The sequence below is a fragment of the Petaurus breviceps genome, unplaced genomic scaffold, assembly GCF_028583685.1.
Source record: "Petaurus breviceps papuanus isolate PSGF00001 unplaced genomic scaffold, PetGlider_PUasm1.0 221, whole genome shotgun sequence".
NCBI lineage: Eukaryota > Metazoa > Chordata > Mammalia > Diprotodontia > Petauridae > Petaurus > Petaurus breviceps.
In genome coordinates, this window is record NW_027185877.1 from 12109864 (window position 1) to 12137345 (window position 27482).

The 27482-nt window shown below is 37.3% G+C and overlaps 1 protein-coding gene across 3 annotated transcripts in view; it reads right to left on the minus strand.

Moving 5' to 3' along the window:
* Positions 1-27482, minus strand: part of FAR2 (fatty acyl-CoA reductase 2) — a 189564-nt gene that overhangs the window by 60922 nt on the left and 101160 nt on the right. For all 3 annotated transcript variants that reach the window (XM_069094892.1, XM_069094891.1, XM_069094890.1), the window contains 2 exons: positions 23276-23508; positions 4108-4283 (listed from right to left, as the gene is read on the minus strand). In XM_069094892.1, the coding sequence (XP_068950993.1) occupies positions 4108-4283; positions 23276-23464 (365 nt within the window). In that variant the 5' untranslated portion in view covers positions 23465-23508. The remainder of the gene's footprint in view (positions 1-4107; positions 4284-23275; positions 23509-27482) is intronic.

Consider the following 27482-nt stretch of genomic DNA (forward strand, 5'->3'; position numbering starts at 1 on the left):
TGTTTACAGGTATACATAGATAGAGGGCACAGGACCAATTTAACAGGAAGGGATGATACTTAAAAGGTGAAATTAAGAGTTGAGAGAGGAATATAATGAGAGGAGATGGGGAGAGACAGAATGGGGTAAACTATCTCATATAGAGGAGGCAAGGGAAAATGGTTACAATGGAGGGGAAGAATAGGAAGGCAAAAGGGAATGGGTCAACCTTATTCCCATTGAATTTGGCTTGAGGAGAGAATGAAATACACACTAAACAGGGTATCTTACGCTCCAGGAGAGTAGTGGGGGAAGGGGATGAGAGGGGTGATGATGGAAGGGAGGGCAGGTGCAGGGGGGTAGTTGGAAGCTCCCACTTTTGAAAAGGGATGGGATCAAAGCAGAGAATAGAACAAGTGGAAGGTGGGATAGGAGGGAGGGAAATATAGTCAGTCTTTTACAATATATCTACTGTTATTGTTTTGCATTAGCCACACATGTACAACCTATACTGTACTGCTTATCTTCCCAGTAAGCGTGGGTGACAAGGGAGGAAGGGAATGAATCTAGAATTCAAAGTTTTAAAATCAAATGTTTAAATATATATATATGTATATACTATTGTTAATACTATTTTACATGTAATTGGAAAATAAGATATACAGGCACTGGGGCATAGAGATCCCCTGGAAAAGTCAAAAGGGGTATGGTAGAAAATATGGGAGAGAGCAGATTGGAGGAGAGGATATCCTGTGGGGCTGCTATTTTGGAGTGGTGGGTAGGGGAAAAACAGGGAGAAAATTTGTACCTCAAAATCTTGCGGAAATGAATGATGCAAATCAGAAGTTAATAAAGCATTTGAAAAAAAAGGGAAGGGAGGGCAGGCTAGGTGGGGGAGGAAAGTTGAAAGCACCCACTTTTGAAAAGGGACAGTATCAAAGTAGAGAATAGAACAAGTGGGAGGTGGGATAGGAGGGAGGGAAATACAATCAGTCTTTTACAATATATCTACTATGGTAATGTTTTGCATAGCTACACATGTACAATCTATACTGAATTGCTTATCTTCCCAGTAAGGGTGGGTGACAAGGGAGGAAGGGAATGAATCTGGAATTCAAAGTTTTAAAATCAAATGTTTCTGTGTGTGTGTGTGTGTGTATATATATATATATATATATATATATATATATATATATATATATATATATATGTGTGTGTGTGTGTGTGTATATATATATATGCTATTATTAAAACTATTTTACATGTAATTGGGAAATAAGATATACAGGCACTGGGGCATAGAGATCCATCTTTCACTACTGGAAAAGTCAAAGGGAATATGGGAGAAGATATGGGAGAGATCAGATTGTAGGATAGGATATTCTGTGGGACTGCTATTGTGGGGCGGTGGGTAGGGGAAAAACGGGGAGAAAATTTGCAACTCAAAATCTGGTGGAAATGAATGATGTAAACCAGAAGTTAATAAATCATTTGAAAAAAAAAATTGAGCTCTGCTCCCAGTGTTGCAGGGGCACTATCTCCTGCTTTTTTTGTTAGTGGCTGAAGGCTCTGGCTGTTTAACCTGGTGCTGCACTGATGTTGTCCTGAGGCCCATTGTATCTGGTGGGGTGCTGGGGGGGTGGGTGTTGGGGGGGCTTGGCTGGTGCTGCTGGAAGCTGTAGGGGTCTGGTAGTTTACCTGGTGCTGAGCTGGGGTCCTAGTGTTGGTATGTGGTCTATGCTAAGGTCTGATGGGATATTTCAGCATTTCCTTGTTTGAAGCACATGGTGGTCAGGCCTCTGGAGGATGCCTCTTTGCCTGGGGTTATGGTGGTTCTCAGAGGTGGAGTCTGCTGGTTCCCTTTGCTATGCTAAGGCAACAAAGGTGTTGGTGTTTGCCTGCTCTACCACACTGGGGCTCAGGATCTCTTGCTGAGGTGGGGCTTGGTGCTGTGTTTCCTGTCCTGGATTGTGCTCCCCTTTTACCTGAGAGAGATGGACCTTTCTTGCTGACCTTTCAAGTTTCTTGTGCTAAAAAATTGTTTCATTCTGTCTTTTTGCTGGTTCTTCTGTTCCAGGATTTGTTCTGAGGCTCTACTGTATTGTTGTCTGGATGTAAATATGGGAGAATTGCAGCTGTTTACTGGTCCATCCACTATCTTGGCTCTCAGAAGTCAGATTTCCTACTACTTTTAATATAAATATAATATTGATCAAATCTGCAAAATCACCTGCAATTCCAACATCATGAAAATAGAATACAGGAAATGTAACAGGTTTGTATAAAGGGCATTATAGATTTGAATATGTCTCGGGGAAGCTTAGAATTTAGAATTAAAGTCTCTTAAATTTGGACTTACAGGTCCCCTAGTCCAATGTAGTTGTCACTTGTCTACAAGGTTCCCATCATTTGGTGAAATTAGTATCTTATTTGCTATTTATACTTTAGTGTACATAACTTTTGTTATCCGACAGCTACACAAACATTCAATTTCCCCCAAATAATTTTTTATCCCATTCAATAGGGTAATGTTCCAGACTTTTTCATTTCTGCTCAAGGCTGTGTGTGGTCTTCCAAGCCCTGTCTTCTCATCCTCAGCTCTTGCTTCATATTTCACTTAAAATATTGAAATCATTCACCAAGAGCTTCCCTATTTTCAAATATTTTATCCCTCTTTATCTTCCTTCACACTAGCTTGGATGAAAAATTGATCTTTTTCCTTCTGAAGACTAACTCCTCTAAATAAACTCTTGATCCCATCCCCTACTGCTTCAACAGTATACTGCCTCCATTATCACAGCCCCCATCTTCAATCTCTCCCTAATTATTGGCTCCCTGCCACTTACACACATGCCCATGCCTCCCTTATCTTTAACTCCCACCCCCATCTCCCAAATTCATTTTATCTGCTATCCCCACTAGTCCTTATCTTATATCTTACCCCCCATTTTTGGCTAAATTTCTTGATAATGCAGACTATATAGGGTACTACCAGTTTCTTTTACTTTTTTCTAAACAATATACTCTGGCTTCCAACTGCATCATTCAACTGAAATCACCCTTTTCAAAGTTATAGATGATCTCTAATTGCCAAATCTTACAGCTTTTTCTCAGTCTTCATCTTTGTGGACTTGCCTGCAACTTTTGACACTTTTGATCACTTTTTCCTCCTGGGTACTCTCCACACTGCTTTATTTTACTTGTCTGACTATTCTTCTTCAGTCTCCTTTGCTAGTTCTTCATTCGTGTCGTGCCACTAACCTGGATGTCCCCAGAGAGTGTGTTTTTTACTTTCTCTTCTCCCTTTACACTATTTCACTTACTGATCTAGTTAGCTTCCAAGATTTAATTATCATTTCAATACAGATGATTCTATATATCCCTTCCGAACCTCTTTGCTGACTTTGTCTTGTATCGTGAACTCCTTTTTGGACATTAAGAATTAAATGTTCCTTAGGTTCCATGCACACCTTAAAATCAGCATTTCCTCAAACAGAATTCATTATCTTCCTCCTCAGACCCTTCTTTCTTCCCAGCTTGCCTAGAACTGTTGAGGGTAGGGCACCACCAACTTCACAGCCACACAGGCTTACAGCCTTAACTGTTGTCTTCTACTCCTCACTCACATCTCACATATCCAATTTATTGTCAAATTTTAGAATTTCTACTTTCCCAATATCTCTTTATGTATCTCCTTCTTTCCCCTCACATAACCATAATTCTTACATTTGTGAAATAGATAAGGATGATGAGAGTTTCTAATCACATTTAGGTAATGATTTGATTCTGACCTTCAGGAAAAAAGAAATATTCTAATTTGTGCCCTCAATCGGCGGTTAAATGATTTTAACAACAAGTAACAGTATATGGGATCTAAGAAAGAGATATTACTACAGGACACATCCCTTGGTATTAACCCAGTTGTGAAACAAAAAAAAAGAAAAAAGAAAAGTCTCTGTCACTGGCTAAATTAATGCTCTTTGTTTTGTTTTAATATAGAAGCCTAATTCAAAGCCTGATTGCCATATCACATCAGATTTTGTTGGAGTAGATAGATTTCTCCATCCATTTATATTCAGGCTATGATTTTCTACCCTGAACTAAAAAGAAAAAAAAATGTGAACGTACCTGAGTGGATCATCAAAGCGAACTGTTGCTGCACAGTGGAAGATGATATTGGTATGGCTCAGGAGCTCTTCTAAATCTTCTTTGCTGATGCCCAAATCTGGCTTTGTGAGATCTGAATAAATAGGTCTGATCTTCTCCAAGATATTTGGGCAAATTTCTTTGGCCTTTTCAAAAAGCTGAAGCATAGAGATAGGTCAATACCTCATCATTACCTAATTCTTCCTTTTGACATTTGTTAAATTCTTACTGTATGATGATGGAAAGCCTTTTAATTGATTGCTAAGCTGAAACTATATGTGAATACAAAAGACAATTCTTAAAAAAATGTATATAGCTCTTTGTTTTTCCCTGGTGGTAAGGCAAAAACTGTTGTAAACGTGAGGTTGGGAGAAAGGTAGTACCTGTAGCCTGTTCCCTGCGCTCAGGTCACCATATGGTCATGAATCCATGGTACTATTGTTTCTTCTGTCTCTTACATTTATTTTTTCCTGATCTTAGGTGACTAAGATTAATAGTGTATGGGGAGTGAAAACTTGAAAAGTTCTCAGAATGGATCTTATAAATTGGTGTCAGTTCCTTTTTTTTCCTTTTTGGAGGGCAATTGGGGTTAAGTGACTTGCCCAAGGTCACAAGGCTAGTAAGTGTTAAATGTCTGAGGCCAGATTTGAACTTAGGTCCTCCTGACTCCAGGGCAGTACTCTATTCACTGTGCCACCTAGCCGCCCCAAATTGGTGTCAGTTCTGACTGTCTACTTCACCTTTCCCCTCCCCCCATTACTGCTGTCAAACAGCAGCAAGCCCTTTCAGGAGGCATTCTGATTTCCTACCTCTGTGGGCCTCTCCTTCCGGCCAGTGGGAGTCAGAGACAGCCCAATCTCACTCCTCCTCCCTTGCTTTGGGACCCTTCCCCCTTTCCCTTGCTGTCAGTCAGCATCCTTGTTCTTTGTAAGCCTGTGTCTCAGCCACTGAGGAATAATGACAGGCTTCCCTGTTGTTTTCCATTGTGGAAGATTTTTATGCCGAGACTTGAGCCCACCTCTCAGCTAATCGGAGAAGGGATAGATGGGGGAAGGGATTTGACTGCATTAGGGTATAAATTCTTGTTCTGCCTTTTGTAACTTGCCTCTCCCTCATGATCAGTCATGGGGAAGACCGCCCTGTTCTCCAGGCAAAAAGAATAAATTCCCATTCTTATCCTAAGAGATCTCCGTGTTCTTGATTAAATTTTGGATGAGGTTTTTCATCACAAACAATAGATCCAAGTATGACCTTTTGGATTTCAAAAGGGTGGGAAAAAGGGGGCTTGGCAACAGTAGTTTATTTGCAGTATCTACTGCAGCTGCATTAGGCAATATATGATAAACTATATATATGGGGAGAACAGCCTTGGGGGCAATTGACAGAGGATATGTCATTTCTAGTTAAGGCAAAGCATTAAAAAGGACACATGTCATTGTTTCAAGTGTCTTTATAATGCTTTCGGTAGAATAATGAGGTTCTTTTTACTCCCTCTGATATTGACACATGTATGTCACCAACCAGGAGTTAATGACATGGCCCTGATAACTCTTGGCTTGACATTATCTGAAGATCTTCTTGTGGGAAAACTAAGAATCTTCCCAAATCCCTGGTGATATTTAATTTCAATTTTGTGGATTCAATGAAATAAATCATTTCAAATGAATGGTTGGAAGGATGGACAAATTAGTACAAAAGAAGCAGTGAGTTTCTTTATAGGGATAGGCAAAACACTAAGGATTCCCTGAAGTAGAGGGAGAAGAGTGAGGGGTAGTTAAAAGGTATGAGTATATTTAAGTATATTTTAATAATATTTGACTTTCATACTTACAAAAAAAAGCTGTAGCTTTTGACCCTTATAGCAAAACTCTGAGGTAGGTATTATGGGAATTAATGTCTCTGTTTTATGTCAGAAGTAGGATATAGTTCATAATAGCAATTTTGCAGTAACCAAAACCTGAAACCATCATCTGCCAAACAAATTGTGGCATATGATGTATGACTGTGCATAAGATATGATGAACGTGATGAATTAAAAGAAACCTTGGAACACGTGCATGAATGAACTACTGAAGAATAAACCAAAGCAAGAGAACAATCTGTACAATGAACACAAAAATATAATGGAAAACAACTCTAAAAAATAAAAATTCAGATTAATTTCCTAACCAAGAAATAGAGTTTAGAAGAAGAAAAAAATATAGTAACTAAAACTTGGAAAGGGCCTTGAGCTAAGCTAGCTCAGACCAGCTGGGGGTCAAGGGATGGTCACCCACTTTTCATTAACATGCATGCTTAACTAGCATCATACATATTAGCTGACACACCCCATATAGAATTAAAATTTCATTCTCCGATCATGGAACACATGAAGCTCATATTGAGTGGGGGGGGGACATACTAAGGAAACATATGTAGTGGGCAGGTCAGAAAGATTGTAACCCAGAAGAGCTGGGACCAATCCTAGTACTGAGGGGAGGAACAAGGCAGTAAATTCAAATGGAATAAAAGGGCTTGCATTTGTCTGATTCTTTGTAGTCTTTTCAGGAGGCTACCTATTCAGGAGAGAATAAATGTAAATTAAAGATAATGAAAACCTTCCTGGCTTTCCAACAAATAATGTGTATTCCTAGACTGAGCAAGTCGGTAACAGATGGATTGTTCCAATCTGATTTAGGATTTCTGCTGGTGAGATCAAACCCCTGATAAAATATATGCTCCTCAGACATAAACAACAGTTGGTGGCAATGTAACAAAAATCTTCCCTGAGAAATTTTGTTACCAAAAAATTTATCTGGAGGGAAAAGGACAGGTTAAGAAAAAGTATGGTGTCTAATTTTGTGGCTAAAGTGTTTGTGAAGAAATATATCACCTTAGACTACAAGCAAATTATTCCTTCAAGAGCAAAGTATTCCGAAGTTAAGGAATTGAACAACTATCTGTTTTTGGCAAACTTTGCCAGGCAGATTTCAGCCTGCGCCATTTTGTGCAGGTATGTTCATGACAAAATCCAGAATTTGTATCTGAAGTGATAACACTGGAAGTTTTAATTTTGACATGGCAACAGTTTCAAAAAGCACCCTTGTAGAGAGTGAATAGTTAGACTATACCATAAGGCCAAATTTTTTTCTTTTAATTTATTTTTTAACATGATGAACTATTCTATTTATAGCAACAGTATTACAGCCCATAGGCAAGACAGAAACCTGCCAAGCCAGCAATAAAGTTTATTCAGAAGAATGAGAAAATTGGTTTCTCATTTCAAGAACCTCTGTTTCTACTTCTGCTAGATACTTAATATGTTTATCCATGTATAAGCTAATACTTCTGATGACAGGAAGCATTTAAAAGAACAATATAGTTCTCTGTAGATTACCACATCCTGAGGGCTGACTAAAATGCTGTCTAGTTTCTTATCTCCTTTGAATTTAGATTTTTTCGCCCCAGTGGCTCTTATATGTAGCCAGTCTCTTTCTCCAGCAAAAGTTTCATTGCCAACCAAATGTACTTTCTTTATATCATAATCATTTTCCACTCTCTTTTCATAGTGAATATTCTTCTATGACTAAAAAGAAGATTAAGCAAACATATCTGAAACAGAGATGATATCTGAAAAAATGTGCAATATTCTGCTTTTGTAGAGGAGGTATGCTCCATTATCTATTCTCTAAGGCTTTCATTGACTTTCAGTTGCTCATTTAAATTCCTTTCATGGACCTTTTCATTTACCTAGGTAAAGTCATTGTGAATATTGTTCTCTTGATACTTCTTCTTTTGAACTTTTATCAGTTCATACAACTCTTCCAACTTTCTCTGAATTTTTCATTATTATTTATTGTACAACAATATCCCATTAAATTCACACACCATAGTTTTCTCCCTATCCATTCTTAATGAGTGGACACCCTCTTGTTTCCAGTCCTTTGCTACCACAAAGTGCTACTGTGAATATTTTGGTATATATTAAATTTTTGCTTCTGTTTTTGAATTTTGAAGCATATATATGCTCAAGAGGCTGACTCACTGGGTCAGTGGTATGAATACTTTAGTCATTTTTAGTTTTGTATGAATGTGCCAATTTTCATTTGTTTTATTGAATTTAATTTTGTTTTCTTTTTTGCATACCAGTAGAAATCCTTCTATTATATTAGCTCTCATTCCTCCAGTTTGGTTTCACTATTAGTCTTAATAAAGTGCTCTCAATTCTGTCATCTGTGATAAAACATCATCAATAACAGAAATAGTCACCTTTTAGCCAAAGACTGATTCTGTGGCACTTCACCTTGCATGATCCCTCAGGGTTTATACTGAAATATTGACAATGGCCTTCTCCTTATGAACTAGTTCCATAAACCTATAGAAAATGTTTTAAAATAATTTTCTTTTTTATAAGATTTGAAAGGGACCTTGGAGAGCATCTAGGTCAACCAGTGCCAGTGCTCCCCAGAACAACACTCCTAGTTTAGAACAATTTTCACAGTCATCGTCCAGGGAAGCAACTCCTGTGGAAAAGGGTCACACATCCCTACCAACTGCCAACAACCCACTATTCATACGGCAGGTGGGCTAGCCTAGCTAAAACTAGGGGCAGCCTGAGGGAGAAACAGGAGACAGTATATGCCAGGCAAGTTGGACCACCACACAGACACCAATGAAGACATTGCAGAACTCTGAACATAAGAGCCTTTGGAATAGCAATGTTTTCCACAGCTATCATCCTGGGAAGCAACTCCTATAGACATGTAACCTGGCACCTTCAACTATAGGTAGCACAGTCATATCTGTGAAGACCCAGAAAAGAAAGCTCTCATCACCAAAGTCCTCAGAACTTTCAGATGGTCAATATCAGAGAAACTTATAAGATTTTAAAAGTGGAAATAAAGAAGAGGCATTACTATTTTCTTGTTGCTGCAACTTACGAATTTGCAGCCGAAACTTCTTATATGTGTTTTCTCATTCAGTAGAATGTGAGCTCCTTGAGGGCAAAGTCTGTTTTACTTTTCTATTTGTAATACTAACACTTAACAGAGTGCTTTGCGTGTAGTTAGTGCTTAATAAATTCTTCATTCATTCATTCTTGGATGCTCACTTTCCCAACTGTTATTTGAAATAGTTCTCAAAATGCTAACAATAATAATAAGACAAGAGAAAGAAATTGAAGGCAGAAAGACAATTAAAGGGGAGACAAAACTGTCTCTATTTGCTGACATGTTAAAGCCTACAAAAATCAATAGCATTTCAGTAAAACTAAAAAAAATCAAGGAGGAACTAAAGAAAGAAAAGTCTTATTCAAAATAATTAAAAAATGTTTAAAATAACTTCAGAATCAATCTATCAAAGTACAATCAAGACCGATGTACATATAATTGTAAAACACTTTAAAAAAATTAAGAATGACTTAAATAACTGGAAGGAGATAGTCAATGATTATGGTTAGGTCATGCCAACATAGTAGAAATGACAATACTCCATAACTTTAATAGAACCTGTCAAACTACCAAGAGGATACTTTACAGAGGTGTGCAAAAATAATAATACATTTTTGGGGTCTTTTTTGGAGGGGGGAAGGCAGGGAAATCAGTCAGCAGCCCAAGGTCACACAGATAGTAAGTGTTAAGTGTATGAGGCCGCATTTGAACTCAGGTACCTCAGGGCTGGTACTCTATTTACTGCACCACCTAGCTGCCCCAATAATGATAAATTTTATTTTGTAGAACAAAATATCTAGAGTCTTGAAGAAAATAATGGAAAAAATAGGAATGAAGGGGAAGATAGCACTTTTATAACTCAAGTTATAGTACAAACAAGGGACTGAAGCAATCACAGAAGATGAAATAGATAATTTCAATTTCAAGAAGTTGGAAAACTTTTGCATGAGTATATTTAACACAACTGTGATAAGAAAGGATACAGGGGGAAAATTAGTATCAAATATCTAAATACGAGTCTGATATTCAAGCTATATTGGAATACATACACAAAAGTTATGATTGTCAGCATTATGATATGATAAAAAAGGCTAAATATCCTGGAGAATGAAATTCAGTTACATGAGCAATCTATTGAGTTAGCCTTTTAGTACATATATCAGTATTCAAAGTGATAGATCATTGATATGTTACACTGACACACATAATATTTTAAAAGACCTAGACAGAAACTCTCAGTGTTTCAAGTACATCATTTTTTGGTGGATTTATGGAAAGATGTGTATAAGAATTTCGCAGGATAAGAAGGCATGAATGGGTACTGTTGGAGGGGATGTCAGATCAATGAATACTGAAACTTTGGTCTTTGCATAAATTATGTTATCCAGAGTGAAGTAGGGTCAAGCATAGGTTATCCAGGTCAGATCATATCTGAAGTACTTAAGAACAATGTTTCAGGACAGAAATTGACATACTATAGTATCTCTAGCAACAATTGGTCCAAGTTACTAAAAATTCTTGAAACTATGTTATATGGGGATCAAATGAATTAACTATAATGTTTAGATCAAAGAAGAAAAAACTCAGAGGATAGTATGGATAAAAAATTAATCATATATGTGGAAGACACAAAACTGTAAGAATACCAAATATTTAGGAGCCAAAAAGACATAGATAGCATACAATGAATACAATTTAATTGAGATAATGTAAAACCCTACACTTGAGTTTTAAAAAATCAATAATGTTTTAAATACAGAATGCAAGACATGACCAACAAAAAGCTTACATAAAAAATACTTAAGAGATTTCTAGCATATTGTAAGATTAATAGAAGTCAACAGTGTTTTATGCCATCCAAAAGTATTAACTTAATCTTCATTAATAGAAATACAATATCCAGAATGGTCAAGGTTAGTCTTTTTGAATTTTGCCCTGATTATATCACATTGTGCAGCACTGTGTTAAATTCTGGGTGGCAGTCAATTTTTTTACAAAAGTTATTGACAAGTTAGGGCACATATAGAAGAGGATTAACCATATTTTGGAAACCTCAAAATAATGTCATGTAAGGACTAATTACAGATAAAAGGGGAAGTACAGGCTGGAGTAGATGAAAGTTTTGGGTCAGTGGATAGAACTCCAGTGGGCCTGGAGTCAGGGATATACGAGTTCAAATCCAGCTTCAGATACTAGTTGTGTTACCCTGGACAGGTTATTTAACCTCTGTCTTAATCCAGAAGGAAATGACAAACTACTCCAAGATCTTTGCCAAGGAAACCTCATGGACACTATTAGTCCACAGGGTCACAAAGAGTCAGACATGACTGAATGACTGAACAACAACGCAGAAGGTTTATGAGATGTAATTATTTGAAGGGCTATTTTGTGTAAGGATGAGATTTATTTTTCTTGGCCTCAGAGTAAAGAATAAAGAACAATAAGGTAGAAGGTGAAGAAAGGTAGAATTCAATCTGATATAAGGAAATATTTCCTAAAATAAGTGGGGGGCTTGCCAGTGTGGGCACAAGCCTCAGAGCATGTGCAATATGTTCTTCACAGTACCATCCCACAAGGAGGTTTGGTGTGCCTGCTTCTAGTCATGTGCAATGGAGGGGCCCTGCTCTCCACTTCAGAGTACATGTGGTCTATCCCTCTGACTTTTTCCTCTTGGTTTGTTGCTTGGTGACTAAATACTTTTTAATTGGCTAGTTAGCTAGAAGTGAGTGTGCATATGAACTGTTCAAGGGGAGGATCTTTAACTCTCTTCCCTGGTGGCTTTTAAGTGAGGAGAAAAAAAATGCTATGGGCCTCTAGGTTGGGGAGAAGTAGCTATAGAGGCATCATCTGCCTTTATCTCCCCAACTAGATGCCAATTGGCTATGAACAAATGTATCTGTTATCTCTTGAATTTAATTCTTTCCTGATCTTAGATGAATTAGTATAAGAAGTAGAACAGAACCAGGATGCAATCTTCTGAGCTCTGAAAGGTTTAAAGAGCCGTCCAAGCTTCCCTCAGGGAGCATGACCAGTAGCTAAGCCAGGTGAGAAGCCACTCCTGAAGCTTGAACTAGTCAGGAATAAATTGATCTGGCAGCTGAGACACCACATCCTGTAAGCAGTGGAGTAATTCATCCATCATTTATGTAACACCCCAAGTGACTTCAGTAGGAGGTCACTTTCTACAGAAAAAGAAAAGCATCAGGAAAAATGTGGGGGTGGAGGCAGAGAAGACCCATCAAATGTTTTGTAGCAACCTCTTTTTTCGAATCTCTCCCCGAGAATTGAGTGGGTGTAGGAGGGTCACAATTAATGGAATGCTTTTGTACTTCTGTCCTTGTTACATCTTCTCAGTAAACATCCCATTGTAAGAGAAGATGTTAATTAGTTACTTTTTACTGGGGACAAGTTAACTGGTTAAATGATGTTAGGTAGAAATATACAGGATGAAAACTTAGCACCTCAGGGTTATATCCCTAGAACTTGGGAGAACAAATACACAGAACCTATGTGCTACAGTAATTAGAATTGTCTGGAAATGGAATGGGTTGTTTTGGAATATTGTGAATACTGTCACTGGATATCTTCAAGTGGAGTCTAGAGATCACTTGTTAAGGATGTACTGTTCTAATGCAGGGTGGATTTGAACTAAGTGACCCCTAAGATTTCTTTAACTCTCAACTCAAATCTTTCATAGGCACATCCCTTTAAGTAGTCCAAGAACTTACAACTTTGTCAAGGGGAAGAATCCAGAGATTCTGTAACTCAGTCACCAATAAATTACATCCTTATTTATTGGATGCAGTGTTAGAGGGATTGTTCAAGTTCCTAAATCTGCAACTATCAATATTGGATTGGCCAAGTCCAAGGAAAGGAACAACTTGGCATGAGTTATGGACATTGGAAGCTCCTCCTGACTGGACAAACAAGTACATTTTTCTTATTCACTAATATTTGTCTACTTGGAGAAAGAGATGAACAGTTGCTCCGGTTCCTTGATTCATTAGGGCAAAATTCCCAACAATCTGTGCCTCAGGTCATTAGTTTTATCTTTCCTTTAGAAAAAAATTGTGCCTGCTAAAAAATACTTCCAAGTTTCCCAAAATATAAATATTTAAAGAGTCACTCCTCTGGTTATAGATTATAGATGGATAAATTAACGAAGCTTCATAAGTTTGGATTTATAAAAATTTTGGATAGTTTTCTTAGTATATCCAGATGTCAATGGATAAAAGTTCCAGTGGTTCCTGGAAAATATAGTAAAAACAGGCTTTATGTGCCATATCCATTTATGGTATATAAACTTTCCAGTTCCAGAGTTATCGAACTTTTCAAAATGTAAAGAAAAACCAGTGAAGACAGTATGGCATAGTACATAGAAGGCTGGCCTTAAGAGTTGAATTTAGTTTCAAATTCTGCTACTGATACTTAGAAGCTGTGTGACCTTGAGCAAGTCACTTAACCTCTTTTGACCTCAGTTTCTTCATATGGAAAATAACAGCATTCTATTCGATGATCATTAAGAATCCTTTAACCTTTAAATCTATAATTTTATGCATGAACAATCCATTTATCTATCTAGTTTGAAATGGGTAAGAGGCAGTTGATGATGTGGCATTAGAGCTCAGGAGAGAGAAATGGCTATATATAGTAGTCATCTTCATGAAGATGATAATCAAACCCTGTAGAGTTGATGGGGTCACCAGGTAAGAGAATACAAATAGAGAAGCATGTCCCAGATATAGTAATAGGTTATTTTCATAGGTGATGATCTAGTGAAGAATGAGAAGAGGTCAGACAGAAAGAGAACCAGGAAAAAAACAGTGTCACAAAAGTTTAGAGAGGAGAGAATTTCTAGAAAAATCAGATAACCAATGGTGTAAAAAGTTATAGATAGGGGCGGCTAGGTAGCACAATGAATAGAGCACTGGCTCTGGAGTCAGGAGGACCTGAGTTCAAATCCAGCCTCAGACACTTAACACAAAAGTAGCCATGTGACCTTGGGCAAGTCACTTAACCCCAATTGCCCTACTTTCCCCCCTCCAAAAAGCAAAAAAAAAATGTTATGGATAGATTAAGAAGGATGAGGACTGAGAAAAGACAATTGAGGATTGAGATCTGGCAATTAAAAGATCATTTGGTGATTTTAGAGAGAGCAGTTTCAGCAGTAAGATCAAAAACCAGATTGCAAAGTCTTTAAGAAGTAAGTGAGAGGAAAGGAAATAGAAATATTATAAGAGAGGAAAAAAAGATCCTCTGCTTACAATTTAGAGTATAAATCACTAAAAAGCTTTATTTTGTTCAGTTATATGCCAAGATATGGAGAAGCATCAGTTAGGCATAGAAAAGAGAAAGCTTAATGGGGCAAATGCTATTTCACACAGGAATTTGTAAACTACACAAAAGTATATAGATATTCTCCTGTGTTCATAAATCATCTGCCACTGTCCTTGGGGGATGGGGGTAGTTTGCTAAGTTCTAGGGAAGGAGACAGAGATTTCCTAACTTTTAGTTTGTTATTTGCCCTAGAATCTGAGAGAGAGTAGACTCCTTTTTTTGATAGGTCTTGCAGGAGAATTGGGGTAAAGGTGAATGAAAATATAGGGAATGGATATGACTTTCCACTTAAACTAAGTGGAGTCTAATTTTAGAATGGAATTACTAAAATTAAGAGAAGAAAAATATAGCACCCCTCACCATAAAGGCCAATGAGTATGGAAAAATTTTTCTAGGAGTTTGGCTGGAAAAAGGAGGAGAAATATGGGACAATAGCTTATGAGGATAGGAGGAGACTTGGGCCAGATCAAAGTGAATGTAAGAATTTGGGCAAAGAGATAGTGAATAAAACAACCTACTTAAGAATTAGGAGTTAGAAATTATTAATTAACTTCAGAGAGCTTGGAAATAAACTCCTCATGAACTGAATTTTAGTTGAGGGTTGCAGGGAGAGAATTAGTTCCAAAGGTTTTTGGGATAGGATATAGAGATAAGAGCAACCATTTCTGGAATGAGATGGTCGCAAAGAAAGCAGTTTTGATATGAATTCAGTTATACTGGGAATGTACCTCCCAGAGAAAACCTCTATAGGAAGAGCTATAGAAAAATAGCCTAGCTGGTACAGAAGTGATGTAAAACAAATTGGAAGCTGCAGTCAAATGTATATGCTAAACTAGACTAAGTTGGACTCTACAGACTTTGTATTTGAATTGCTGATCTGTTTATATTTTACACTCTGGAATTCTTCACTAGTAAAGTTGATTACTTCTTTGGAATGTCTGACTGTCATGGTGTCAACTGGTGTCTACAAATGCCCAAAGTTTTGGCAGCAAAGAAGAACTAAAGATACTATTTCAAGTCAGTCAATCAACAAACATTTATTAAGTGCCAGGCACTGTGTTAAGTACTGAGAGTACAAAGAAATGCAAAAAAAGTCAAGGAGTATACATCCTAATACGGAAAACAACATTTAAAAAATTATATATACTACACACACACACACACACACACACACACATATATACATATATATACACATACAGAGCATATGTGAGATAATTGGAAAGAAGAAGATACTAGAAGCAGGAAGTAGGGAAAGAAGAGCAGGAAAGACTACTTGAAGAAGGGAGAACTTGAGCTGAGTCTTGAAAGTAGCCAGGAAAATGAAAAGGTGGAGATGAAACGTTTGATTGAGCGTTTCAGCCATAGGGGACAGCCAGCAACAAGGCACTGGATGGGAGGTGAAGGTTCCTATTTAAGAAAATGCAAGTAGACTAGTGTAGCTAGATCATAGAGAATATAGAGAAGAGTAAATTCTAAGAAGATTAGAAAGGTAGAATGTTGATGAAACAGAGATGTGTCATCTAAAGAAAAGAGGTTCTGGCTGGTGCTCTCTTAGTTGTAATCCCCAGGATGATTAGATGCTATTCTAGTATAAGAAGAAGACAGTTCTGTACTCTATTCAGACATAATGGTGGCAGGAGTCACACATATGGAATATGGACTCCACTAGTAGTATTTATACCAAGGACTTTTGGTTGCCGCATAACCTCTTTCTTTTATTTCCTTTTCCAAGTGGGTAACTGAGCAGCCTCAAAATGGATGTGTCCAACCAGAGACCTCATGAGTTCAGAAATGTTAGAAGGTCCTGGAAAGCCTGCCAGTGCTGGTGGCTATGGTGTCTTGGAGTGACAGTGTCTGATGGCAGAAAGATCATCAGACAGACACCACCAGAAGAAAGATATAGCTCAAGGTTTGATCAGACAATGCCAACAGAGAGGCAAATGTAAATGTTTAATTAATAGCCTTGTTTTATATTGCAACAAGTCTTGAATATTAGCCTCTCAGCTGATTGTATTAGTAGTAATAAATTACTGACTAGAATTCTCTTAGATTCTCAACTGTCAACTTCTCCAAAATGCTAGAAACATAGTCCAAAAAAAAAGTCAGTTCCCTTAAAATTGTAGTTAATTCCACTAGAATAGCATTTTACTCACTTCTCAGAAATGTCAGTTAACTAGTTTTCTCTAGAGGAAAAGATTTAACTCAGTTAAGTTTTCTTCAGGAATGAAAGATAGTTAAGCTAATTAAGTTACCCTCATGAAAGCTTTGCATAATAACTTTGTTCAGGAGTTAGAACTCAGCTTCTAACTTCTTGTAGAAGTTTGCAGTTTTGGGGTGGCTAGGTGGTACAGTGAGTAGAGCACTGGCCCTGGAGTCAGGAGGACTTGAGTTCAAATCCGGCCTCAGACACTTTCTCCTACAATTTATTCAGTTCCATATTTTCCCTTTTATTTACCTTTCTGTTAAACTCATCCAAAGCTGAGAAAGGGGTATTGAAGTCTCCTGTCACTATTATGTTGCTGTTTATGTCTTTTTGTAGCTCAGTTAATGTTTTTTTATTAATGATTATATACTTAAATGAATTTGAATGTTAAGGCATTTGGAGCATATAATTTTGTTACTGAATATTGATTTGTTGTCTATGGTTCCTTCCACCATAATTAGTTTCCTTGTGTTTTTAAAAAATTCACTTGATACATAATATATCATAGTCTCCTCATTTGCTACAGTCTGATCATATCCTCACTCTGAGCTTCCCTGCTCCTCTGTGTACTGGTCTCCTTAACCTGGCATCCACTTAAATAATGAACTCAGTTGCCTTTTCACCTTCAAGTGGACTGGCTTTTTTAGAGATGATCAGATGAAATGGAAAGGAACCTAGAAAGTTTTTAAGTTGAAAGACAAGTTCTCTCATACAGTGCCATTACATAAAAAGATATAGACCATAATTGTTAACAGTTATGAGCATAAGTGTCAAAAGTTACTGAAATGTGTAAGGCAAATATCCATTGCACCAAATGACTGAGTCTGCTAGTCAGACCAAAAGTCTGAGTTTGAGTATCTAAGCCTGCTTATTATATTTTTTTCTTTTCCTCTTTGCTGTCAATCTGTCTGCTGCCAAGTCTTGTAGCCATCAGTGTGCCTGCCTTTTAATGTTTATATTTTCTAATTTGATGCTGTTATTTTATTGTAGGTTGAGAGACCAGATGATGAGTTGGTTAAAATTCTGTTAAAATGTTTTAAAAAGAGTAAATAGGCAATGAGGATCTAAAGGATTCATTGATGTGAAAAATGCATAGGTTTTAAGTGTGGACTTTTTGACATTTATTTTGACTGTTCAAATGACTTTTTTGATGTTTATGTTTTAGTTATGGAGCATGTTCAAGGACCTACTAATGGGTGAATCAGACTCCAGGAATATCACCAACAGCATGACTTTTCTGACCAAATTCAGCAACCAAAACTTCCTCATTTTCCTTAATAATGTTCAAGCAACCATCATTGGGAACAAAGTTGTTCCAGTTGTTGAAGTCTAGGTAAATGACACATTACTATATTGTCACAGCATACCTAATACTGTGCTTTATGTACTGTATACACTATGTGAATATTGTTCATCTTATATGCCTATATTCTGGTTTGTTTTTCTCTTACATGTGACCTACCCAAAGTCATCATTAAGAAAGTCTTCCAATAGTAAGGGGCCACAGAGTATATCTTTCTCTTTGAATTATTTATTTACCTATGGAGCCTTCACATTGGTATCATGTGAATAAGTATTTTCAAATGAAAACATTCAGAATTTTTTTTCTTATTTAAGCCCTGGTATTGATTTATATAATGGTATAATGGAGGAAGGGTACTGATCAATAAGGTCACAGTTACTGGAGCATGCATAGTTTTCTGTTTCTCCTGCATATCCACATAGAAGCCTGGCAAACAATTTGCAAAATAGGGAAGAACACACTGGATGACAGGCTCATGAATGATAACTTAAAAAAAAAACCTTTGAGTAGTCCTTGGGTTACCCCTGTAACCTTGAGAGTAGTCAGGTCCTGAGGACCCAGCTTACCAGTACTAGACTCCTTTGGGAGAGTGACCACCATGCTTCTACGCCTTTCCATAGTCTAATTCTTATGAGTTCTAATAATACGGAATTAGAATTAAAGGGAAATAGTAAATAACAAATTCAATTGGTAGGAACAATTTTGTAGAACATAATAAACTCAACTCTCAGAATACATGTGTCCCATCTAATTTTGAAAAAGAAAACCATTTATTTGCAAATCAAGGTCTAAGTTAAATCATATGTAGTAGCAGCTCCATCAAGGTTCCCAGGTCCTTCCACTGTTAGGTATATGAGTAGGATGTGTAAGACAGTATCAGGTAAGGATCTTGTACTGATCAAAAGAATGCAATATGACATATACTAAAAAATTCCTCAAGCTAGGAGTGGTGAGAGTCAACAAAATTACCATTCTAAGGATATGGGTATGGGTGTGTGTGTGTGTGTGTGTGTGTGTGTAACCAATCTTTAATAATTAAAAGTTCATTTAGGAATTAAGCAGAGGGGGCAGAGTCAAGATAGTAGAGTTAGGAAGACTCATTTTTCGAGTTAAAGTCTGGCCCTGGGCAAGTCATTAATTGTGGTTGCCTCAGTTTCCTCATCAGTAAAATGAACTGGAGAAGGAAATGGCAAACCAGTTCAGTATCTTTGCCAAGAAAACCCCTAAATGGGGTCATGAAGAGTTGGACACAACTGAAAAATAATTGAACAACAGAAAACTGACAGAAGTATCTCATGTTTAATTAATCCACCCATGTACTAGGAAATTCCTATGTGCCATGAAGAAAATTTTGATATCCCTACTCATTTTATTCAGTATTTACTCAGTTCATGGTGATTTGATGGTGACTTAAGCAGAATAGAATTAAGGTTAAGTTAGTTATGTAATTTTTTTTTGGTTTTTGTTTTTTGCTTTTTGGAGGGGGGAGGGCAGGGCAATTGGGGTTAAATGACTTGCCCAAGGTCACACAGCTAGTTTTTGTGTTAAATGTCTGAGGCTAGATTTGAACTCAGGTCCTCCTGACTCCAGGGCCAGTGCTCTATTCACTGCGCCATCTAGCCGCACCATGATGTTTTTTTTAAAACTTTAAAAAATTTTTGCTTTCTGGAGGGGAAAGGCAGGGCAATTGGGATTAAGTGACTTGCCCAAGGTCACACAGCTAGTAAGTATTAAGTGTCTGAGGCCCGGTTTGAACTCAGGTCCTCCTTACTCCAGGGCCAATGCTCTATTCACTGCACCACCTAGCCACCCCTAGTTATGTAATGTTAATGCTGTTAGGATAAGAGTTATATATGTTAGGACCAAATAACTTCTTATGTATTAGTGATATTGATATTGTGTATTAGCAATATAATTATAGCTTATAGTATAGAATCATATAGTTATATATGTTATATAGTATTGCATTACACTAATCCCAGAGCTTGTTACTGCAGTATCTACCTGCCTCATGCCCGTGAATCTCTGTCACTGTTGCATTGTGATCTTTATTTTCTCCCATCACTTCCTTATTTCCTAGCATACTGTTGACCAAAAATGCCAGATATTTGATTTCCTATCAAAACGTCTAGTGAGGTGGCAGGGGAAACTCTTTTACTAAGGAAAAAAACAAAACCTGTAGTCAGTAACTTAAAAGCTTGCTAACAAAGTGGTTATGATTGATGGACATGTCCTTCAACCAGTAATAGAGTTTTCCCTTTTTCTGGTGTTAACCAATCATGAAATTGCACCCAAGGGTAGGGATCTCTGATCAGGAGGAGGATCTTGGGCCCAATTAATTAGGGACCCCTGGACTCCCTAATAAATTGATTAGTCATGCTTGGACTCAGTGACTTTTGTTACAGAATGGAATTTTCTGGCCCACAGTACCAAATAGTTGGTTTAAGTTAGCTTCATTTAGGCAAAGTGTACAAGGTTTTCCTGGTCATAAATTTATCAAACTTTCCTAATCACAATATCTAGGGAAGAGTTGCAGTACAGCAGTTTGCTGATTGACTGTCTATATGGTCCCTCTTTCCATTTAGTAAAGAAAGACCAAGAGACCCAGAATTCAGGACTCTAGATTGTGCTATGCATTTGGTTGAATGCTGGAACCACTGAGCTTTCCTGTGAGACTAAAGCCCTGGGGAATTATATGCTTGTATGTCTGTGAGTAATAAACTACTTTACTTGTGATCCTTGAAGGCTATGTTCCTTCTTGGTACCTAACCCAAAATCTGTTCACATGAACAATCTCTATAGGTGGACAACAGACATTTTTTAACACACTTTATACACTTGGTCTTCCCTGTGTTAATGGTCAGGCCAAATTCTTTTGGATCATTATGAATCACTCCCAGTACAATATTCCAAAACTTGATGCAACCAACACAATATCATCCACATACAGAAATAACTGGAAGATCTCACCATTCAAATAGCTCTTTGACTTGACTTCTGTGCAGGATCTCCTCTACAATAATAGCACAAGCTTTTGACAAGCATACATTTCTATACTTTATGCTTCACCTCAAATTTATGATTACAGAGTCACTGAATAAGGTTACTTCTATTAGATATTTCAAGGAATTTTGAATGGATGGGAATCACTTTGTTGAAAGAATGCCTTTAAGATGGTATTATGCTCTATCAAATAAATTTTTTCATAAGAAACAAGCAATAAATACAGTGAAAAAAATATATTCTGCACATCTCAGACATAGTCCAGTACAGAATGTGGATTGTGAAAGACTGGTTGGTAATACCTGTATTGACTATGCATTTGATATCTGGGCATTTTTCATAGATGGGAAAGTAGACATATAAGAATTTAATTGTAGATGTTCTATTTATTATCATTTTAAAAGTTATTATAAGATCTGAAATATTTCCTCTTCTTCCCAGTACTTAAGTGTCTTTCTTCCACATATCTTATGAATTCATCCCCTAATGTCCAAAGAATTTTTCAATTTATTTATTTTTAGTTTTTGACATTCATTTCCACAAGATTTTGTCCAAAAAATTTTGACAACTCCAACATAGTATATTCTGCTAGGGAACGCAATTATTTATTACTTTTTGTTAATGTGGGAACTTTCTTCATTAGTAGATTGCTGCCTATTTATAACTTAGTAGATAAATCTTTAAGGAAGGCTCAGAGAGCTTGTGGTTATACAGCTGGTAAGTGTATGGTAGCATTTTTTTGAGCTCAGGTTTTCCTGACCAAGTCAACCACTCTATCTCTATGTCAGGCTTCCCTTCTGCATGATAATGCAGACCTGGTAATGTAGAAAATACGCCATTAACAAGTGCCAAGAAATATAGTCATGATGACATTTTACTTCCCAACCAAATTTTAATGCTTTCATCTCAGAAGTGCTTACAAGATAATATGTCATCTTCTTGCCCCATGTATGATACTTGGGGCATTGCAGTAGTGATTACAGTTCACTCATTTTGTGTGCTGCTTTTCTTGACCTTGACAGTAACGGGAATGCCACTGTATAATTATGTGGCAAGGGAATATAGTATCCATAGGTGGCCACAAGATCCAATTTCCTTAAGCTCCCTCCTCAGTAGCTACCTCATTTCTTCTTGTTGCATGGGCTAATTTACAAGAAGGACCCAAAATCTTTTATTCCTTGTCCAGTGGCAGTATGCCCTCTCTTTTCTCCCTCTCCACTCCCTAGTCCCTCTAAACATAGTAACTTGGAAGTCTGACTGTAAAATACACACACACACACACACACGTACACACACATCACACTCACAGAGTAACCTGTAAGTTTGACTTTTAGTCAGTAAACTAGGCTCTTACAGCAGCTGCAGGCCAGTGCAATCACCCACATGACAAATAGGGGAAGTTCGAAGCTTAAGGACAATGGAAGGAAAAAAGGAAAACAGCCAATCTTGTATGCAAGCATTTTGATCTCAGGTCTCCTTCATTCTCCTGTGTACCTTCAGGCTGTCACAAGGATCTGTGGGCACTACAGTTTCCTAGTGTCTTAAAAATTCTACTTCCCTTTTTATGAATTCCTGGGACCCTCAGGTCTTCACAGAAATGAATGATGCTGCAGAAACACCTTTCTATAATACTAAATATCAAGTTTTCCTATGTAAAATATATGTCCAAATTTCTAGGAACTTACTTTCTTGGAAAAGTTAATATTTGTACACTCAGTGATTACTTCGATTCCACAATTCAACCCTTCCCACTTATGATTTTGTTTATACATTGTAACAATTTGTTTGTATATATTTTATTTTGCCTCTGAGAGCTGGGACTCTTGTTGGTCTTTACATTACTAGTACCTACAGGGCCTTGCATGTAGTAGATGTTTAATAAATGTTCGTAGAACTGAATTTGAAGTAGTCAAGAATAAATGAATTTTCAGGCTTAAAAAATTCTTAAAACTTGTGTGGGGAGGCTCTAGCATGGTTTGTGTGAACTTAAAACTAATACCAATCCTCGGTGAAAAGTATAAGATTATTATTTCCATAGACCAAAGTATGGCAATTTTCTGTAGCATAGATTGTATTTATCAATTGCCTATTTGTCTTTTAGCTTTTTTGAGCTAGTCACACAGATTTCTTCAGTTAGAATTGCCAAGTTGCTATTTTGTCCTCCCTATCAGTCCCACTCAGAATTACTGATTTCTGTTTCAATTCAAGGACATGAGATGGCAGCATAGCCAGGAACACTTGGATAATGGATTCTAGAGTTGGAAATGAATTTAGAGACAATCTAGTCTAACCCTGTCATTTTATATTATGTTTTATATTTGATGAAACTGAGGTCCAGAGAGCTGAAATGATCCAAATGATTTGCAAACCTACCTTACAGTTAATCATCTGGGATACTCTCTGTTGCAGAGACTGTCCAGATTTGGGCCTCACAAGGATATAAATAACTTTCAAGTCTGGGCTCGTACGGAGTAGTTTTTCCACCAGTACTTTGCCCATGAAGCCTGTGGCTCCAGTGATGAGTATTGACTTGCCACCATAGAAAGCTGCAATTACAGACATGGTGATCTCTCACTTTCTTCTTGCTGGCTTCTTGATTGAGGTACCTGAAAGTACAAACAAAGGTCCAAAGATGACACTGGGAATTTCTAGAATATGGGATTCCTGAAAAGTTTCTGGTAGAGTAAGGAAATTCAGAAAATGTTTGACTATCACAAGCTTTAAAAATCAGGTGTGAGTTCTGATATTTAATGTGATAATCAGGTTTTTGACCTAATATGATAAAGGTATCAGGAACAGATCAGAGACATAACAAAGATCAAAGTATAATTTACTTTAGTTTCCTTATTTTATTTTCAAATTTATGTGACAATCTACAGATTACAAACTTACTAGTGTTCTTTTCCCTCTTCATATAAGAAAACCTACTCTATTAAATAATATTGTTTAATATTATATTGAGCAGTGATCATAGGATTGTGGAATTATCACACTAAAGGGGCCATAAAGATACTTTAATCTAATCCCTTCATTTTATAGATTCAATTAAACAAATTCACAGTTATTTAGTAGGGGCCAAGTATGTTAAAAATACCTGTGCTGGGCACTGTGGATACCAAGATGAAAAATTACATAGTTCCCACCCTTTAGGAGTTTATAATTTAATTGGGTTAGTGTAGAGAATAAATCATATATTAAAAAAGCAAACCAGACAAAGTATTCCAAGAAAATTGAGGAGACAGAAATCACTTTCAGCTGGAGAAATTCAGTGATGGTTCTATTGGAGGAGAGAGCATGGGAAAGAAGGATTTCAACAGAGATACAGAAAAAATGCATTTTTAGACATCAGACAGGTTACAGCTCAGAGATGGGCTGTAACATAGAGTTTGTAAAAAGGGGATAGCATAAAATAAGGGCAGAAAAGTTGGAGTTGGATTGTTTGAAGATAGATGTGAAGCTAAAGAAATTGTATTTTATCCTTTGTGGAACCATGGAAGATTTTTGAGCAAGGGAGATAGCTGTGTTCAAATCTGTACATTAGAAAGATTGATTTGGTAGCTATGTAGTTAGTTTGGCCCTGAGGAAACTAAGTCCCAAGCATTCCAGGTCCAGTTTTACCACTTGAAACTCCAGTTCAGAGTGAGAAATGTGAAAAGCATCAGAATACCTTTGAGATCTTCCAATTAAGCCTAGCTAATCCTTATTTGAAGGAGGGCTTGAGTCTACTAAAGAGATCTAAATTTGCATGCTTTCAGTTTTCTTTTTGGATAAGATCTAATATTAGGCCCCAAAACAAAATCAAAATTAAAGCACACTTGTGCTTTAAAAAGAAAACAAAGCAGTGTCAAATGGCATCTAGGTAGTGTAATGGCTATTGCACTGGACTAAGTTAAGGAATACCCAAGTTCAAATTCTGTCTTAGACACTAGTTTATATGACATTGGACAAGTCACTTAATGTTAAGTTAAAGTTAGTTTCAGTTTCCTCACCCTAAAATGCACCTAATTTAATCGTGCTTAAGGAGGAGAGGAGGAGCAACCCCTTTATTGGCCACTGAGACGAAGAGTTGCTTGCCGTGGGTCTTTAAAAGGGAAGTGAATCGTTCTCAGTTGTTTCTGCTCTGCTGAACTATAGATGATGTCTGGTACTGATGTCTATCCCTAGAGGGTAAGCAGAGAAGGCAGTCCCATTTTCCATTTTCCTTCCCAATTGCCAAAATAACTATTCTCACATGACTCATTCAAGCTAAAGTCTTGACCTTCCTTTTTTGCATAGGAAACAAATATCCATCACAAAACCTGATTTCCATTGTACACTGAGTACCTTTCTACTCTTCCCCTTTGGGGAGACCCTAGCTATGAGCCTAACCCTAAATTTTAAGTAATTTTCTCCTGGGATGCCAGAGTGGAAATATAACAAGTCAAAGAGCACAGTAAAGATAAGAGGGGTCCTTAATGGGGAGGCAGAGAGAGAGACAGACAGATAGACAGAGACAGAGAGATACAGGGAGACACAGAGAGACAGAGAAAGAGAGAGAGAGACAGAGACAGAGAGAGGGAGAGAGAGACAGAGTGAGAGAGCCAGAGAGAGAGGGGAGAAGACTTAGACCTGCTGGGCCAGCTGGTAGGTGTAATTGTTATGATTCTCATAGATGTAAACATAGAATGCTAAAGTATAATTTCACAGCCTAATTACTTATTCTAAAAACCCCAAACGTGTTCTATTAATGAAAACTTTAAAATGCAAATATTTACTAACTTCATTATTATTTGCTATTTTAATTCTCAGCTCTCTTCTCTTTTCCCTTTATACTATTTCACTTGGAGATCTCATTAGCTCCCACAGATTCAATTATCTCTATGCTAATGATTCTCAGATGTACTTTTCCAGCCCTAACCTCACTTTTGACCTCCAGTCTCACATTTTGAACTACTACTGGATATCTTGAAATGGATGTTCTGTAGACAAATCTTAAACTCAACATGGCAAGAACTGAAATCTTCTGAAAATCACTATTATTATCAAGGTATCCCCATCTTCCAAGTTACCTAGGCTCTCAACTTTAGGGTCAACCTTAACTTCTCACTCACTTTCACCTCCCATATTCAATCTGTTGCTAAGTCCTATCAATTTTACTGTGTAAATGATGTCATATATATCTCCTCTTCTCTGACACTGCCACTGCCACCACCACACCACCACCACCACCACCACCACCACCACAATACAAGGCTCTCATTACCTCATGCCTGGACTATTGCAACCTCAAGTCTCTCCCCACTCCAATCTATCCTCCATTTAGCTGTCAAAATTATGTTCCTAAAACACAGGTCTGTCCTTTGTCACCCTCTAATAAACTAGTGCTTCTCTATCACCTCTGGGATCAAATATAAAATTTTATTTTTGCTTTTGAAATTCCTTTATAATATGTCCCCCTCCTATCATTCCAATCTTCTTCCACATTATTCACTCCTATAATCTGCAATCCAGAGATACTGACCCCTACTGTTTCTCAAACAACACAGTTCTCTCCTCTCCAAACTCCATGCTTTTACACTGTCTTTCCTCCATTCCTGTAATTTTCTCTTTCTTCATTTCTGCTTCCTGGATTCTATGGCTTCCTCTAGGTCCTAGCTAAAATATTACTTTTTACAAGAAGCCTTTCCTGATCCCCCATTAATGCTATTTTATCCTGTATATAACTTATTTGTACCTAGCTATCCTGGGATCATAATTTCCAACTGACACTACTTTGTCAACTGTCTTGTCAATTTGTATCTTCAACTTATTCAACTAAAAATCTTCCTTTCTCATGGTATTATTAAACACATATGGATAACATGAATCTGAGGGACATACACATCCTAACTTCTGATTGTCCTGAAACATATTTAAAGCTGTTCATTCTTTTATCAGACAGTCAGAACTTATGTTTTGGCTCTGTGCAGCATGTATCTGATAGCTTTAAGGGAATAAACAATATGAATTTATACATCACTTAACCTGTTTGCTTCCTTTGACCTTTAACCAAACTTTCAGGTCAACAGTTATGGTGCTGATGACGATGAAGGGAACTGATGGAATGGGAGAGACAGAGCACCCCACCTCATTAATGCTAATGACTCAGGCACCTCAGGATTCATCTTTTCTGGAGTTTTAGCCTTGCTGGGGTTGGGTAAGTTCCTCTATTCACAGCTTCCAAAGGACTCTCACTAGTTTGGTTGAAATCTCAAATTCCCTTTAAACTAGCTTTGGGGTGGGGACCAAGTTAAATCACTTTGGATTAATTAGGTCCCCTTTGAGGATCTATGTAGGAAAATTAGCACAAGTATTGCCATCACTAGTGCAAGTTAACTAGATAGGCCAAGTTATGTTGGCCACAATATGGCCCTTTTGATCAATCAAAGTTACTTTTCTTAAAACCAAATTAAGTTTAAAGAGCAACAAAGCATCTAGCCAGGAGTAGGAATGTTCTCAGCATCGGTTCTTTGGTTCACTGAGTTGGGTGAGCAAGAACGAAAGGCCTCTGAGAGAGAGAGAGAGAGAGAGAGAGAGAGAGAGAGAGAGAGAGAGAGAGAGA